The 15,196-nt window shown below is 59.9% G+C and overlaps 1 protein-coding gene across 4 annotated transcripts in view; it reads right to left on the bottom strand.

Annotated features, from left to right (window-relative positions):
* Positions 1-1,266: 1,266 nt before the first annotated feature.
* NR5A2 (nuclear receptor subfamily 5 group A member 2) overlaps positions 1,267-15,196 on the bottom strand; it is an 87,801-nt gene continuing 73,871 nt past the window's right edge. For all 4 annotated transcript variants that reach the window (XM_045817145.1, XM_045817152.1, XM_045817137.1 and 1 more), the window contains one exon: positions 1,267-4,459. In XM_045817145.1, coding sequence (XP_045673101.1) covers positions 4,212-4,459 — 248 coding nt within the window. In that variant the 3' untranslated portion in view covers positions 1,267-4,211. The remainder of the gene's footprint in view (positions 4,460-15,196) is intronic.

Below are 15,196 nucleotides of genomic sequence, written 5' to 3'. Positions count from 1 at the left end.
TAAAGGTGACGTCTGGAAATGGGAGGGAGGTGGGGAGGGCTGGGTGGGTGGGCTGGGCTGGGAGTAAAATGTGGAAAATTGTACCTGAACAATAATTAATAAAATTTTAAAAATTCAGCAAAAATAAATAAATAAAAAAAATGAAGATGACGTCCTGTGTCCTGCGTCACCCGTGTGATGACCACCCAGGTGTGTTCAGGTGTGGGAATGGGTCACACGCACTTTCTGGGACGTTAGTCCAGTTCAACACAAATACGTGTTTACGCTCCCTGGGAGGTCAGCAAGAGTTGTTATTTTTTTAAGCTCTTGCAAGTAAGAGGTCGACGGGGGAGGTGTGGTTTGCCACTAAGTGTTGTGTGGTGCTGCGCGCCTGGACCTGATCCCGTGGGGGCTTTTGTAGGACCCTGAGAAAGTCCGTTTGGTGGGAGGGGAGGGGCCGACTCTGGCTCACCTGAGCGGAGGTGGGGAGGGGGGGGCGGGGGAGGGGAGGGTTGGGCCACCGTGGTTTGTTCGCACTGTGAAGGGTTTTGCGGATAATAGAGGTGATTCCTAACACCCAGAACGGGTGGTTGCAGGTTACCTTCTTGCCGCAAACATCTCTGAAGACCCAGCTGTCCTGAAGGAGGCGAATTTCCAGAGCACAGACGTGCTCCTTTTTGGCGCTAAAACCCCGTAAAGGGCCAAGGCGTTTGCTTCTAAGCTATGGTTACGTGTCTGATAGCGGCGACCAGCTGCCTGGATTTCTGCTGCCCTTTCTTTCCGGAGCCAACCCCGAGGGCGACCCCGGGTGAGGGACGGTGTGGCGTGGCCAGCGGCACAGACCCTGGGGCCACGCGCCCGGGGTCCAGCCTCCCGCCAGCAACCAGCGCCTTGCTCCGCGCGGGCAGCGCTCAGGCGAGGAGACGGACGGCGCCCGGGGCTGCTCTGAGGCCGACGTGAGTGAGCACGGCCCTTGGGAGGACTGTCGGAGCGCAGGGGCGCGGCCAAAAAATCAGATGCAGCGAGGCGTCTCTGCCCACCAGCTCTGAGAGTGAGCGACAGAAATCGTTCCATTTTGCGTGCAGGTACACACTGAGTCGAATGCTTGAAGTATCCGGCTAAGGACGCTGGATCACTCCAGGACACATCCGGCCAGGAAATGCATCTATTTGCGCGGAATGTATCTATTTGCGGGGAATTCCTCTGGCTGCCCCCCAGTCGAGTGCCTCCGCCGCCCTGGAGCTCCCGTCTCCCGGAGAGAGAGAACAGAAAGGCATTCCACAGTGATCAGGCTGCACATATCAATGTTTATTGAAATACTGGGAAAAGAAAACATTTGGCTGACAAATTCCTGGCAAGAACAGACATGACAATGTGCATTTCACTGGTACAGTAAGCAAACGTCAGCTCGTGACCGACGGCACACTCTCGACACGGCGTGCGCTCAGGCCCCGGGCAGCAGGAGGGGGACAGCGTGCGAGGACCCAGACGCCGCAGAGCGCCTGCGGGCAGACCGACCCACTGCCGCCCACCGGGCTGATCTTCCCAAGGAGTCCCGCCACGCGCTGGTGACTCGGTTGCTAAGGAGCTGTGTGGTGACGGAGGTGAACGGTGAACACTGGACTCATTGTACCTGCCAGCCCCAGGGCGGGGGGGCCGCCAGCCGTCTGCAGGGGGGCCTCTCGGTGTGATTCACTCGGCTAACAACATACTCATCTTTGACATTTTTTAGGTTTCTTATGCACCGGGGAGGCTTTTTTTCTTTTCTTTTTCTTTTTGCAGTGTTCAAGACCCTCCAAACAACTTCCCCTCGATCTCCCGAGTGTCCTCCGTCCCCGACAGAACCGTTCCACTAGCTGTCGATGTGTCTCCCCTGCGCGTGTCTTCTAGCCACCCGGGCTCTGCACGGGAGAGAAGCAACGCCGCCGTCCTGCTCACCGCTTGGACATGGGCCCCGGCCGGCCCCTTCCCGCTGTCCCGTGGGCCAGAGGGGAGCCCAGGGGACCGAGACTCTGCGGGAGGGGCCGCGGACACTCCGCGTGGGCATGTGCACCCTTCACGTGGACGAGGAGTCGAGGTGGTGGATCAGAATAACGAAGTAACCCTCCCTGCACACACAGAAGCAACAACTAATGTCTTTGGTCTACACCTTACGATGCTGGGAAGGGGAAACCAGGAAAGACGCCGCCCTCGCGCAATTCGCTGGAAAACAGGAGGCTACCGGTCACGTAATTTACAACAGACGTTAAATAAACTACAGAAATAATTAGGAAGATTTACAGGCATGTGATCAAGTGGATGATTTTAATTCATTAAGACCTTTCTCCGTCCCTGAACTGTGCCCCACTGACTTGAAGACATGCCGCAGCGCACACACACACACACACACGTTTATTTGGTTTCTTCGGTCTTGGCTACGTCTATACAGAGGTGAGACCAAGGAGCAATAAATTAGCATCATAATTGTCTACAGTCGAAACTATGATATACAATATAAATAAACTATTCAAAAGCCAGAAACATTTATGAAAAAATTAAGGGACTAGGAGATACTTCTTCTTCTTCTTCTTTTTTTACAGTTTCTACACGTGATTGTGCCGCTGATAATCTCAAAACAGAATTAAAGTCTTGAATGCGATTCCCGTTCTTGATTTTAGTGTCTCACGACGATGATTCAGCACCGTTCCAAGTAATTTCCGATCAGAAGAGTGACGTTGAGTGTATTACTGCTTGAGCTACTTCGTCCTATCACGGTCCCCTCCCCACCCCCCCCACAGGACCTAAAGAATGTAAACACTATATCTCATGAGACTTTTAAAGTGTTAATACTTTATTTTAGACGTTGGTTCAGCCCCCGTCCGGACGAGCGACATAAGGCAAGAGTCCCCCACCTGCGCCCGTGCGTGCCGGGAGGGCCGAGCGAGTGCGGCCTCTGGCAGGTGGGCTGGGCGGCCCTCCGCCCGCCGGGGTCCGTGCTGCCGGCTTTGGTCTCTGGCGCGGGGAGGTCAGGGCCGCTCCGGTCCTTTCCCGTCCGGGAAGGACCTGGGTCTCGCTCCCGTCTTCCCAGCCACGGGTCGCACCCCCGTTCCCGTCCCGTGCGAGGGGCCGTCCGAGCGAGCGACCGGTCGGTCCGCTCTCCCCGTCTCTCCGTCCGCGTGGCTCCCCACGCGCTGCGGGACGTGTTCGGCTTCTGACGGCTGCGGCGACGGGACGTCCCGGCGAAAGAGGACGCGAGCTTCCTTCTCGAACGAACCACGGACTCGGGTGCTCACGAAGACCGCCGTATCCTCGCAAGCCTTTGGACCAGGGATCTTTTCCCGTGGAACCCAGCCGTGCCAGAGCGCACTTCGGGGGCAGCAGCAGAAACGAGGCCTAGCTCGCTTCGGCGGGGGTGCTCGGGGGTGCAAGTGTGCGGTTGTTTCCCGTGGCACGCACGCACGCTGTTTGCGTGGGATCAGAAGAGGGACTCGGCCTGCTTTTTTTTTTTAAACATGACAAACACGTGACCAACCAGGACATATTGACGTGGCAAGCTCATGTGTTGCCTGACCGTTCTTTTTAGCTCTTAGCCCGTCTCAGACACAGATACTGAAAATTAGGCTTTTTGGGAGTTGGCGGAGCTTGCAGTGGGTGCGGCTGAGTCCTTGGTAGAGGCTCCACGATCAATTTCACTGATCGATCACCAGACAGAAGGTGCCGGGTCCTTGAGGGGGAGAGGGAGGGGCCGTTCGGCGGGGGGTGGCCGACGGGGCCGCGAGCAGAGTCTCGGGCTGGCCTCACCGAGGAGGGCCTGCGTCAGCTCAGACCGCCGGCGGCAGGGGCATCACTGACAGCGCGGACCGGCCCCCCCTTGGCCTCCTCGAGGGGACGCGTGGGGACACCCCGCAATGGCACGACCAGCCCGCGTTCCCCCTCCCGTGTGTGGTGCTGGTGTCCGCCTGCGAGCCCGTGGCCCTCGGCGGCCGCCACTCACGTGGACTCCGTGGGGGGCACGTGGAGCTTCGGTTCACAGTTTACAGTACACATACCCTGATCCGTCCCTCATTTGCTACGAAGTATCTGATTATTACGCCCCTCCAATGCAACCCCTTTAACCCAAGTGTCTCGCGAGTGTCGCCGGGAGCAGCCGTTCAGAGTATTTTTGTGTCTTCCTCTGCCCCGTCCTCCCCGCCCACCCCCACTGGCCTGCTCCCGGCCCGGCGGCAGAGCTTGGGGGGGGCGGGTGCCGCGGCTCAGGCCCGCTTGGCGTGCAGCATCTCGATGAGGAGGTTGTTGTAGGGCACGTCCCCGTTCAGGTGCTTGTAGTACAGGTACTCCTCGGCCTGCGCGCTGAGCGCCCGGATCTCCGGCAGCCGCAGCAGCAGCTGCCCGAACTTCTCCGGCTGCTGCGGGTAGTGGCAGGTGGTGTAGTCCAGCAGCGCGGCGTTCACTTGCTCCTGCACGCCCTCCGCCAGCTGGGGGTTCTCCAGGTTCTTCACGTCTGGATGGAGAGAGGAAGACAAGAAAAGAAGCACGTGATTCCCGTGGCGTTTCCTCGCCGTGTCCTGCGGCCGCGGAGGCTCAGGTCAGGGAGAGAGTCTCCTCCCGACAGATAGTGAGCTTTCGACGATGCGGGGGGCGTTGGCCAGCCCCCCCCCCCCGGGCCCGTGCACCCGGGGTCCCGGGCGAATGCTCAGAATCGGGCTGAGGGAAGAGCACCTTGTTGCACGCCTGCCTCTCCCTCCCGTCAGGCAGATGCCGGCGGGTCTCGGGCAAGGTCAGCGCCTCGCAAGCGTCCCCGGGGGACGGGGTGAGGGCTCTGGGGGGAGCGGGACCATCAAAATGCCAGCAAACGGGTCCCCCGGAGGGAGACCGAACCATCCTAGCCCCTGTGTCTCGGGGTTCACGCGATTCTGTATTCGTTTCTCCGACCCAAGGTGAAATCTGTGCCCAGCGTCTGATGTAGTTAGTTCTAATAAAAAGTGACAGGGTTCTTGTTTCTGTTTGACATTTTCTAAATGAGTCTGAAAGCCTGTGACTTGTCGAGCCCATGCTAATGGGCCATCTGGTACCCTCAGTGACCGCCGGCAGGGGCCTGGCTACCGGAGATGCGCTCAGACGCGGATCTTGGTGGCTAATGATCTTTGGCGCATGGACGCCTGGTCCCTTAGGTGCAGCCCAGCCGGATGGCCGGTGCCCTTTCACCTGGGGGGGGTGGGTGGGTGGGCTCTGGCCGGACACTTTGCTTTTCTTTGCGTCCCTGGGCCACTCAGGTGGAGGTGACCGACACTGGCCGTTCATTCAGCCAGTGGTCACCCCATTGTTTTAAGGCACCTGCCCTGAGGTCCTCGTAACCACCGAGTGACCGGGAGGCAGAGTGAGGACAAAGACACCTGGCATCCGAGTCCACACGCACCCAGGAGGAGGGAGGGAAACGGTTACAGTAACTTCCTCTCCTGAAGTTTGCTGAGCGGTTAACAGCACAGTGTTTAGACAATGTATCTGTAGAGGCCTCCGGAGAAAAGCGTAGAGAGGTGTGTGTGTGTGTGTGTGTGTTTACTCACATCACGCTAAGGGTGTGCCCCGCCCCCCACACCTGCTGTGTCTTCAGCAGCCGCACCGTGCTGCGACTCAGAGGGTAGGCGCAGCAAACCCAGCCCGCAGCGACCCCAGCACCCCCACGCACCGGTGCAGGCAGCGACCCCAGCACCCCCACGCACCGGTGCAGGCAGCGACCCCAGCACCCCCACGCACCGGTGCAGGCAGCGACCCCAGCACCCCCATGCACCGGTGCGGGCAGCGGCCCCAGCACCCCCCACGCACCGGTGCGGGCAGCGACCCCAGCACCCCCACGCACCGGTGCAGGCAGGGACCCCAGCACCCCCACGCACCGGTGCAGGCAGGGACCCCAGCACCCCCACGCACCGGTGCAGGCAGCGACCCCAGCACCCCCATGCACCGGTGCGGGCAGCGGCCCCAGCACCCCCCACGCACCGGTGCAGCCGCTCTTTCTCGGGAGGTCTAGCCTGTGCACAGGCGCGTGCCCGCGTGGGGGGTCTCTGGATGCTCTGACAGTCAGGCTGCCCTGCGTGTGCCGAGGACACGTGTCCGTGGTGATTTCCGTGCTTACACCTGAGCCACCAATTCTGCATTAAACACGCTCCTGCCGCCCCCCTCCCCCCCGTCTGTGCCCCGACGTGAAGTCAGCGAGCAGCTGGCACTGGAGCAGACCCCGTGAGCCCTGGACGCGACACTGGTTTCCAGGTGAGACGGGAGGGTGAAAACTCGCCGGTTACCCGCCAGCGGAGAGTATGGCGGACGCCGCGCTGTTGGGGCCTCCGGCCTCTAAGCTGGCCCAGTGCCCCTGCGGTGCAGGGCCGTTCCGGCGTTCCCCTCTGTCTTCTCGAAACTGTCTGAGCACGATTAGAGATGACTGGAAAGGACTTGCGAGTGTGAGACCGAACCTGCGGTCCCAGCTTACGAAACGTGAACCGTTGGAAACCCCTGGGATGCGTCGGGCCTGGGTCCACGGCAGGAAAACCCGCGCTCCACTTGGCTCTGTCTCGGCCCCACCTGTCAGACTCCCGTAGGCTCACCTGGCCGGGGACATCGGTCCTTCACACGCGTCACGGCAGAGGGCAAGGTGCTGGAAAACGAGCCCCCCTGAATTCCGACCAGCTCCTCAAGGCTGCCCCCCGGCCCCCCGCCCAGCTGAGACAAGGCCGAACCTGGCTTTCTCTCGTGCATGAGGTGAGGGGGCTAAAGCAGAAAACAAGCCACGTCCAGTGTCACAGAGACTTAAACACATTTGTAGGAAAAACAGAAATGGAGGGTTATTTTGTGCTGCAATGGAAGCTGTTCTCGCAGCAAGAAAAGCTAACGACAGTCACAGAGATTACGATGGAGACATTTGCACAGTGTACAATGTAAGATACACAAATAGTTCTTGTTGGGACGTTGGTTTTGAAACTTTCTTTTTCTGATAAATGTGATTTTGAGAAACTAGGTTCTATCTCCTATGATGAATTATGCTGCTTTGTTAAGAAACAAAAAGACTACCAAGAAACGTAAGCCAAAGGATGGGTCAAGTTCTAGCTTAGCCTGTTCTGTTGTTGTTGCAGAGAGTGAAGTCTTCAGATCAGCCTTCTCCGGTGCCTTTGTCCCCGAAGTTTAAGAATATACGCAGTTTCCTGCTGCAGAAAATGCACAGATTTCCCACACTTGGCCATATAGGCAACTTTCTCTAAGTTCATCAGAGTCCAGTTCACACGACTGAATTAATAATGATCCGTTCAGCTGTTTCTGTGGATTTATTATTACATTTAACAAGAGAGATGCTGCTCATCCCCCAGAGGTGCTCACTGCCCGACTGTCCACTTTGTGTCTGCGTCCACTCAGGCAATTTGTAATTTGGGGGCAAAAGCCTGATATCTAAGCCGTAAGGTTAAAAGGAGAAAGAGAAAGATCTGGATGGAATTACTCACTTCCTGAGCCCGTGGTCCCCGGACCTCTGCTCTGTTCCGGTGTCTCCTCAGCCAGGGGCCCCCTTCCCTGCACAGCACCCCGTTTTATTAACCGTCCGGCACGGGGTGAGGCCTCCGTCTCCTTCCAGGCGCCCCAGCCCCGGAGAAAACGAACGTTTGCTGTGTGTCATGGGCACACTCACCCAAGGTGAAGACACCTGTTGCGTGAACTGTCTCACAAGCCAGCTTCCCTTCTTTTCCTAAGTCCACGCTTTCAGAAGTGCACGCACAGAATAGCGCTCCCCCGACCCAGGGTGACAGGGGACATGCAGTGACACGGCAGACACCCGCTCTCGGGAGACCCGGCGTGTCCCCCGATCCGCCGCGCCCGTGCACCCACTTTCGAGGAAGCGCCAGAAACCTGGGTGTGCTCCCCAGAGGCTCGTGGGGTTGGATTCTCTGCGAGGTCACGGCCCTGCGTTAGGGTGTAAACGCGAGATGCCCTGAAGTTGCAGCCGCATCCTCTGGGACGTCCCCCCCACAAACCAAGCCCCCCCCCCACCGAGAACGGCGGCACCTCCACTCGTCCGCAGCAGGAGATCGTCGCCCTGAAAGTCACCGACGCACGGACATTGAATTGCACGGAAAACAAAACCTGGACGAAGGGCCACCCGTGGGTTTCCGAGGCCGGCCGTTGGGTCCCCACACCGAGCCGCATGCACCCCACTTGGAACCTAGAGGAGGAGCAGAGGTGGTCCCAGGACCCACAACCCGCCCCCCCCCCCGCCTGGTCCTTCTGTGGCCCCTGGGGCTGCATCCCCAGCCTCTCACACGGGGAGCCCCCCCAGACCCTCTGAAATGCACGTGGGCTTCGTTTCGCATGATTGAAGAGCGCGAGTCAGCGAGCTCGGTCACGACACGCTGGGGCGGACGCCGGCGCGCAGGCAGACAGAAGCACGTTCTCGGGTCGGGTCTGGAGCGCCGTTACGTTCTGACGCCGGGCCGCGCACTCTCCGCGGCTCCCGCAAGTACCGGCCTCTCGCCCGCCCCGCGCTCGCCTGCACTCGGGGACTAATTACCCACTTCCCGTGAGCGGCCGCGCCGCGGTGAGCTTGCAGCGGGGGCTCAGATGTGCTCCGTCCCCCTTGGAAAGGACACCCCGAGGTCTTGTTGAATACATCAGAGCCCCGACCGTGTGGGGTCCTGCGCAGCGTCGGAAGACGCTGGTGTCTGCCGTCCTGGTCCCCACCGGCGGCTCAGCCGGGACCCCCCCACCCCACCCTGGTCAGCGCCGTTCAGCGGCTGGCCCTTTGCTCACAAGGGGCGCAGTGGGGGCGGGGTGCCCCCCGTGGAGGGTGCTGTCTTCTGCTGAGAAGACGGGTACCTTTGTTACTTTTTCACACGAGTGGGGAAAAGTCCTGCCTGGCCCTTTAAAAGATACGAAAGTGGGGACCACGTCCCCTTGAGGTTTCCGGAAGGAGGCGAGTCCGTAACCTGGCACACTCCGTCCTCAGTGAACCTGTGCTTTTCGACAAACCAGGGCCGGGTGAGGAAGTGCATTTTCTGCAAGGAGTTCGTTCTAAAGATCACTGTGCAGGGCTGCCCGGAACCATCTGCAAAGTGGCGGCGGCGGGAGGACGGGGCGGTTCACGGGCTGACGTCCGCGCCTGGCCGGGCCCAGCCAGCGGGACCCCCCAGGCTTCCAGCCCGTGACGGCTACGTGCGCAGTGAACCCGTTCTCTGAGCCCGCTCTGCCGCAGTTCCCCTCCGTCCCGTCGCCCGTCACGCAGGGCCGGGCGCGACCCGGCTCCCTGACCCCACGAGCACGTGGGGGCGGGGCCCTGGGAGGGGCGGGGTGGGGGCCCCTCTCACGACTGCCGGTTGAAAGACTCATTTCCCCTCGCTGGTCTCTGGGAGACCTTCCAGTGTTTCCAACTGTGTCTTCCTCGTTCAGCTCTTCTGGGTCTGGGCCCTGCCCTCCCCCGCCCCACCCCAGCCCCACCGGACCGCGTCCGCCCAGACGCAGGGGCCTGCCTGCCGTCTCTCCCTGTGCGCACAGCACACGCAAGCACAGCGCCGCGCACGCGAGACACCCAGCGTGTGCTGTGCGACTCGCTCATCTGAATGAGGCTCCCGTGGCTGTAACGCCCCTGCACGCTAGCTCCCCGTCCGTGTGACCGCCGCCCCCCCACCCGGCACAGGGTCTAGCTGTCTACATGCGGCCCCCCTTGGAGGTCCAGCACCAGTGTCGGGTCCAACAGAACACGGCTCCGGCCGTCTGTCCCTAGAGACGCCCAGTGGGGTTCTACACCGATGCCACCCCCGTGAGAGGCGGTCCTGGGGGCGGGAGGGACCTGGGGGTGTGGACCCCCCGGGGGGGGGCTGTGCGGCGTGAGGGTCTGCGTGGCCAACATGGAGACCCCCAACCCCGTCTCCTTGGGGATGAAAAGGAGGGAGGGAGGCTATGCCAAGGCGGGTCGGAGTTCGTGAATTGAGGCAAATGTTTTTGTCCGTCTCTACGCCCCAGATGACAGGGAAACCACGGGGAAACGCATGAAAAGTCAAAGGCAAAAAATAAGGTCTCTGGCTGGGGATCGATGGGATACTTTGAGCCAGAAAACAGAACGGCCAGGGGCACAGGATGAGGCAGCTTCCAGTGTCCCCCCAAGTTTCAGCACAGCGGGGTGTCGGGCAGACTCGACACTATGGGCACAGGCAGCGTCTGGTGACCAGGCAGCATTCGCAGGCACCTGAGACGCAGAGTCACCGCCGCCCCGACCTCGGGCCGCGGGGGTCACCGTCCTTGTCTTCCTATAAGATAGCCACCTATCCCCTGAGAACACGGGACGCCCCCTTCACCCAGAGCCCCCCTTCTGCAGAGACAAGCTCGCCCCTCCGTGCGGTGGGCGCATCCGAACACAGGGTTCGCGTCGCCCGGGTGCATCGACTTCCGTTCAGAGGCTTCGGAGCTTTCCGCCACGTTGCCCTGCTCTCTCGGATAAGACGCGAGGTGCGGTCTGTGCAGGCGGCAAGGCGGGACCGTGGGTAAGCCGCCGCCGCCGCCGCATGAAAGAGAATTAAACAGGCGCATCCAAGTGGGGATATATTAAGCCGAATTTCGGCTCCGGAGGTTGAGTTTCGCCTGCACTGGATGTCTGCTTGCCTCGGGACAAACCCAGCTTCCCAGCTCACCGAGAGGGGAGCACCGCCTCAGGTGTGATAAAATTTACAAGAGAGGCTGCCGAGCACGCCTTGTTAAAAATGTTAGCTTAAAGGCATTCTTATCGTCTCTGGGACGAAGACTGTATTTGCATTTCATTACTGGGTTTCAAACTTTTATGAGCCCGGATCAAATATTAGCTTCGCCAATTAAAACATTACTCTGCGTGCGTGCGGCTCGGAGCCCGGACGCGGCGTGTGTGTGAGCCCGCGGTGTCCGCGGCTTTCGCAGCGGCTTCCCAAGGGAGGTCCCTCGGAGAGCAGCAGAGGCGACACTGGGGACCGTGAACGTGCGTTTAGCAGACGCGGCCCCGTGTTCGAGTGGTTGGCGTGAAACCGTCTCCGCTCTGTGGTGTTGGCCCAGCAGACGCTCGCTCGCACGCTCGCACGCTCCCGGGCATTCGCACCCCCTCGATCAATACTGCTCCATAATTCAGCATTTGAAAGAAATCCCTCTCTTTTAAACGGCTCGCGTCGGCCGCGGCGCGCGCGCATGGCCGGGGGCGGCTTCCTGTCCAGCAGCCTTCGCTCCTGCAGGTCTCAGGGGCGGCCCGGGACCGGGGCTCGGGCAGAAGGCGGACCGGGGTGAGCGGGGAGGAGGGTTCACGGGGACAGAGGTTGGCCGGCAGTGACAGAGCGGAACGCGCTTCAGACAGCTTCTCCCCACGGCATCGTGGGGGGAGTACTCACTGTCGCAGGCATCGCCCTGTGACCTGTGCTCCGTACACCTTGGCGCCCTGGTGCAGGGCGGGGTAGGGGTCGGGGGGAACCTCGTAACATCTTTCCTGGACTTAGTCTCTGGCGGCTGCAGACCCTCCCGCCGCCGCATTTCTGGGTGTGGGTGAGCCGCGGTCTTGGGACTCGCCTCCCTGTCTCAGCAGAAGGCTGCGACTGAGACACGCATGTGACATCCTTGCCACTCGACAGCATCCGCGTGGATCACGTTAACAGGACGAGACACGCAAGAGTGAAGTCCACACAGGGGCGCGGCACCCGGCACGGCTCTCCGCTGGGTCCGCCGACCAGGACTCGGCCGCCAGGACGCTGGGCCTGCCCCTGCCGTGTGCCGGGTCTCCCTTGCGGCTGGCAGTCGGGAGACCGCCCGTCTGTGTGGACGCCGAGTCCTCCCTCGTGAGAGGTGAGCCCCCCCTCAGACTGGCTGCCGCAGCAGCAGCAGTTCTGGGAGTGCAGGGCGTGGTGGGCGGCCCATCTGTCTGAAAACCTCGTTTTAAACGGGGAAGGCCTTTCAGAAGGTGCCTTACGAAGCGTAACCTTGGCGTCGGTGCTGCAGTCTCTGGGGACGACATCTTTGTTCAGTTCTTCGGACTTGTGTCACAGCCCTTTCCTCTGCCCCTTGTCGAATGTGCCCCAACACTTCCGGAAGGTCTAGCCTTACCTCTTTGGACAGACACACGGGGAATCAGTGGGAGACCTGGGACAGTGGGAACTTCGGGGTCACTTCGAATGCACCCAGACTCTTTTCGGGGGACCTCACTGTGCCGGCCACAGGACGGGACTGAGGCCGCCAACACTGCGTGCCTTCACTGCCACTACATTCGGCGTTTGGCCGCCAGGCCGGCCGGTTCTGAATTGGTGAGGTTTACTGGGCGTTGCACGTTCTGCTTCCATTTGCAGTGAAAAGTACCATCGCCCTCAGTAACAGCCCCGCCAGCCGGGGCACCTGCACACCTGCGCAGCTGCCGTGCACCTGTCCTGGGCAGCGGGTGCCTTTGCCGGCTGCAGAGCGAGCATGAAACTGCTCCTTAAGAACTTGGCGTGCTCGGTCCTTCTTCTCAGGGCATTTCCCTCAGCTTATTAAGATTCGGCTCGGTGAGATGGGGGTTGGAATGACGGGGGGAATCGTTCCGCCGGCCCACATCTCTTCGGCCTCGCCTGGGCTGGACAAACAAAAGGGGCCTTTGGAGGAGGAAACAAGGGGAAAGCAAATGGGTAACCCGACGAGATCATTAAAGCCAAATACTTATCAATTTTTTTGCATAACTGAAATTAATAATTCATCCGATTGCTCAGGGACATGGATTTGTATGCGAAAGACAGAAAATCCATATTACCCATGTGTTTTGTGTTTTTTTAACCATGCAACAGAGAAGATAACAGGAAGTTCAGTTTAAAAGAGCTTAAAACATTTTGCAAAGGAAGCTATCCCCTAATTTTGATTTTTTTTTTTTTTTTGCGTGTACCCATGGATTTTGCTAAGACGGCGGTGCTGGTGACACTGAAATACTTCGTGTTGGGTGGTGTTTGTTTTGTACAAGGGGACCTTCGACTCTGAGCCCAGAGAGGGAGGGCCCTGAGCGCCGGCGGCCACCACGCCGTTGCACACCCAGGCACGCTGATTTGCGAGGTAGAAGATGTGCCCACACTGAGAAGTTACTGGGTCTGTGCGTCCCCACGGCTGGGAGGCATGAGAAGAGGAGGTTTTAAATCTGTGGAACACGCACTCACACATGCATGCTGGGACTCTCCCTCCTGCTCACACTCACACGCACATACACACTCACACACACCAGGACACTCCCTCCTGCTCACACTCACATGCACACACATACACTCACACACACACACAACAGGGTTCTCCTTATTTACACACACATGCATACACACACTCACGCACAGCAGAGTTCTCCCTCCTGCTCACACTCACATGCATATACACACTCACACATATATGCCAGGACTCTCCTTCTTGCTCACACTCACATCCACACACACACACACACCAGGGCACTCCCTCCTGTGCACACTCACATGCATACACACACACTCATACACACACAGCAGAGTTCTCCCTCCTGCTCAGTCACATGCATACACACACACACACACACACTCACACACACAGCAGGACTCTCCCTCCTGCTTACACTCACACGCACACACACAAACAGGGTTCTCCCTCCTGTTTACACACACACACACACACACTCACACACACAGCAGGACTCTCCCTCCTGCTCACACTCACACACGCAACCTCAGGACTGCGGCTCACACTACACAGGGACGCACACTGGGGAGGCCAGAGCCGACAGGCGGCCCTGAGGGCGGGAAGGCCGCTGCAGGGACCCAGTGACAGCGAGGAGCACCCTGTGAAGCACATAAAGGTCCAGTCACAGTTGTCAGATAATCGGCGTAAGTCACTCGTTCCCACGGCTGGACCCCAGATTCATGCTTCGGCCGGTGCAATTTCAGAACTCCCCCCCCACCCCCAACATATGGACTTCTGCGCTTTTCCTTACTTAGGAAGAAAATTCAAAGCTGGTGATTAGGGGACGAAATGACTAGACTGGAATTCCCACTCCCTCCCTCCGTCTCTCTCTCTCCTGATTATTTGCTCTGTCACCGTCACCGCATTCTCACCGCTTCTCAGTTCCCGGAACAACCGTGCCTTCTGCTCGGCGTACTCCTTAAGACACCCCGGCCCCTGCTGCCGCCTGTCCGGTCCGACCTTGGCCTCGCGGGCGGGGACCAGCTGTGTCCTGGGCAAACCTGCTGGCGTGCTGGGTTTCCCCGGCAGCCGGCCCCACGGGGCTCGGGCGCCGGCCCGGACAGCCCCAGCGGTGCAGGGCACCTGCCCCGGGTCGTCCTGGAGGAGGCATTTGTGGGCGGGGACGCCGCGATGCCCGGGGCCGTGGGAGGGAGCGGGCGCTCCTCTGGGCAGCCGGGGGAAGGCGGCCCTGGCGTGTTCAGGGTGCGTGTTCGGTGTGAGCACTCGGTGTGCCGCAGGCTGACTCGAGAGACCAAGTGCACGGGGAGAAGGTGCCTCGCTGGCAGACGGCGGGCTTACTAGTGTGAGCGTGACCCGGAGGGAGACCCCGTAACCCCTGGCTGGTCGGAAACCATCCCAACGCCACCCCTCGTGCTCGGACCCCCAATCACAGGCAGGACGACCACGGCGAAGGGGGTCACAAGAATAAACAAATGCTGCAGGTGAATGAGCACAGGAAACGGGGAGAAGCAAACGGAAGTGAGGTTGTCACTCATGATTGGATTGCCTGCGTTATCATTACAGTGTTAATTGTTCGGGATCTTGGCGAGTGACAGCACCCGTAACCTGGTGGCTTTCGCTGCCACCGGGGTGCCCAGGCCCGGGGCTCTGCCACCCTGTCCTCAGGGGTGCCCAGTGCGGGTGGGGTCGCCTTTCCCCACTGGTCAGGGGGCAAGTGTTTTGGAACATCGTAAACGTATCAAGTGGTGGCCGGAGCTGAGTGTCACTCCACTTTGTCCTCAGAAGGGACGTCAAGGGGAAATCTAAAATCCCCTTTAAAATTCCTGGTGGCATGGAAACATGGGTGGGGGGAAGCCCAGAAGTTGGGAAAATATACGAGAAGATGGGACACTTGAAACACTCATCACTGAACCCCCCCCCCAGCAGACCCGCCCACCTGGGCAGACTCATCAGCCCGTCCACTGGCGTCTGGGGAGGTGGGTGCGCCCCGGGCTCTTCTTTGCTGCCGCTGGGATGTTTCCAGCAAATGTTGTTCCTGCCCCTGAGGACTCTCCCACGAAGGCATACAGTGAGCCACGGTCGGGCT

This window comes from Phyllostomus hastatus, unplaced genomic scaffold (assembly GCF_019186645.2).
Source record: "Phyllostomus hastatus isolate PE091 unplaced genomic scaffold, TTU_PhHast_1.1 phas_contig_148, whole genome shotgun sequence".
Classification (NCBI taxonomy): domain Eukaryota; kingdom Metazoa; phylum Chordata; class Mammalia; order Chiroptera; family Phyllostomidae; genus Phyllostomus; species Phyllostomus hastatus.
This window is presented reverse-complemented; position numbering and strand designations above follow the sequence as displayed.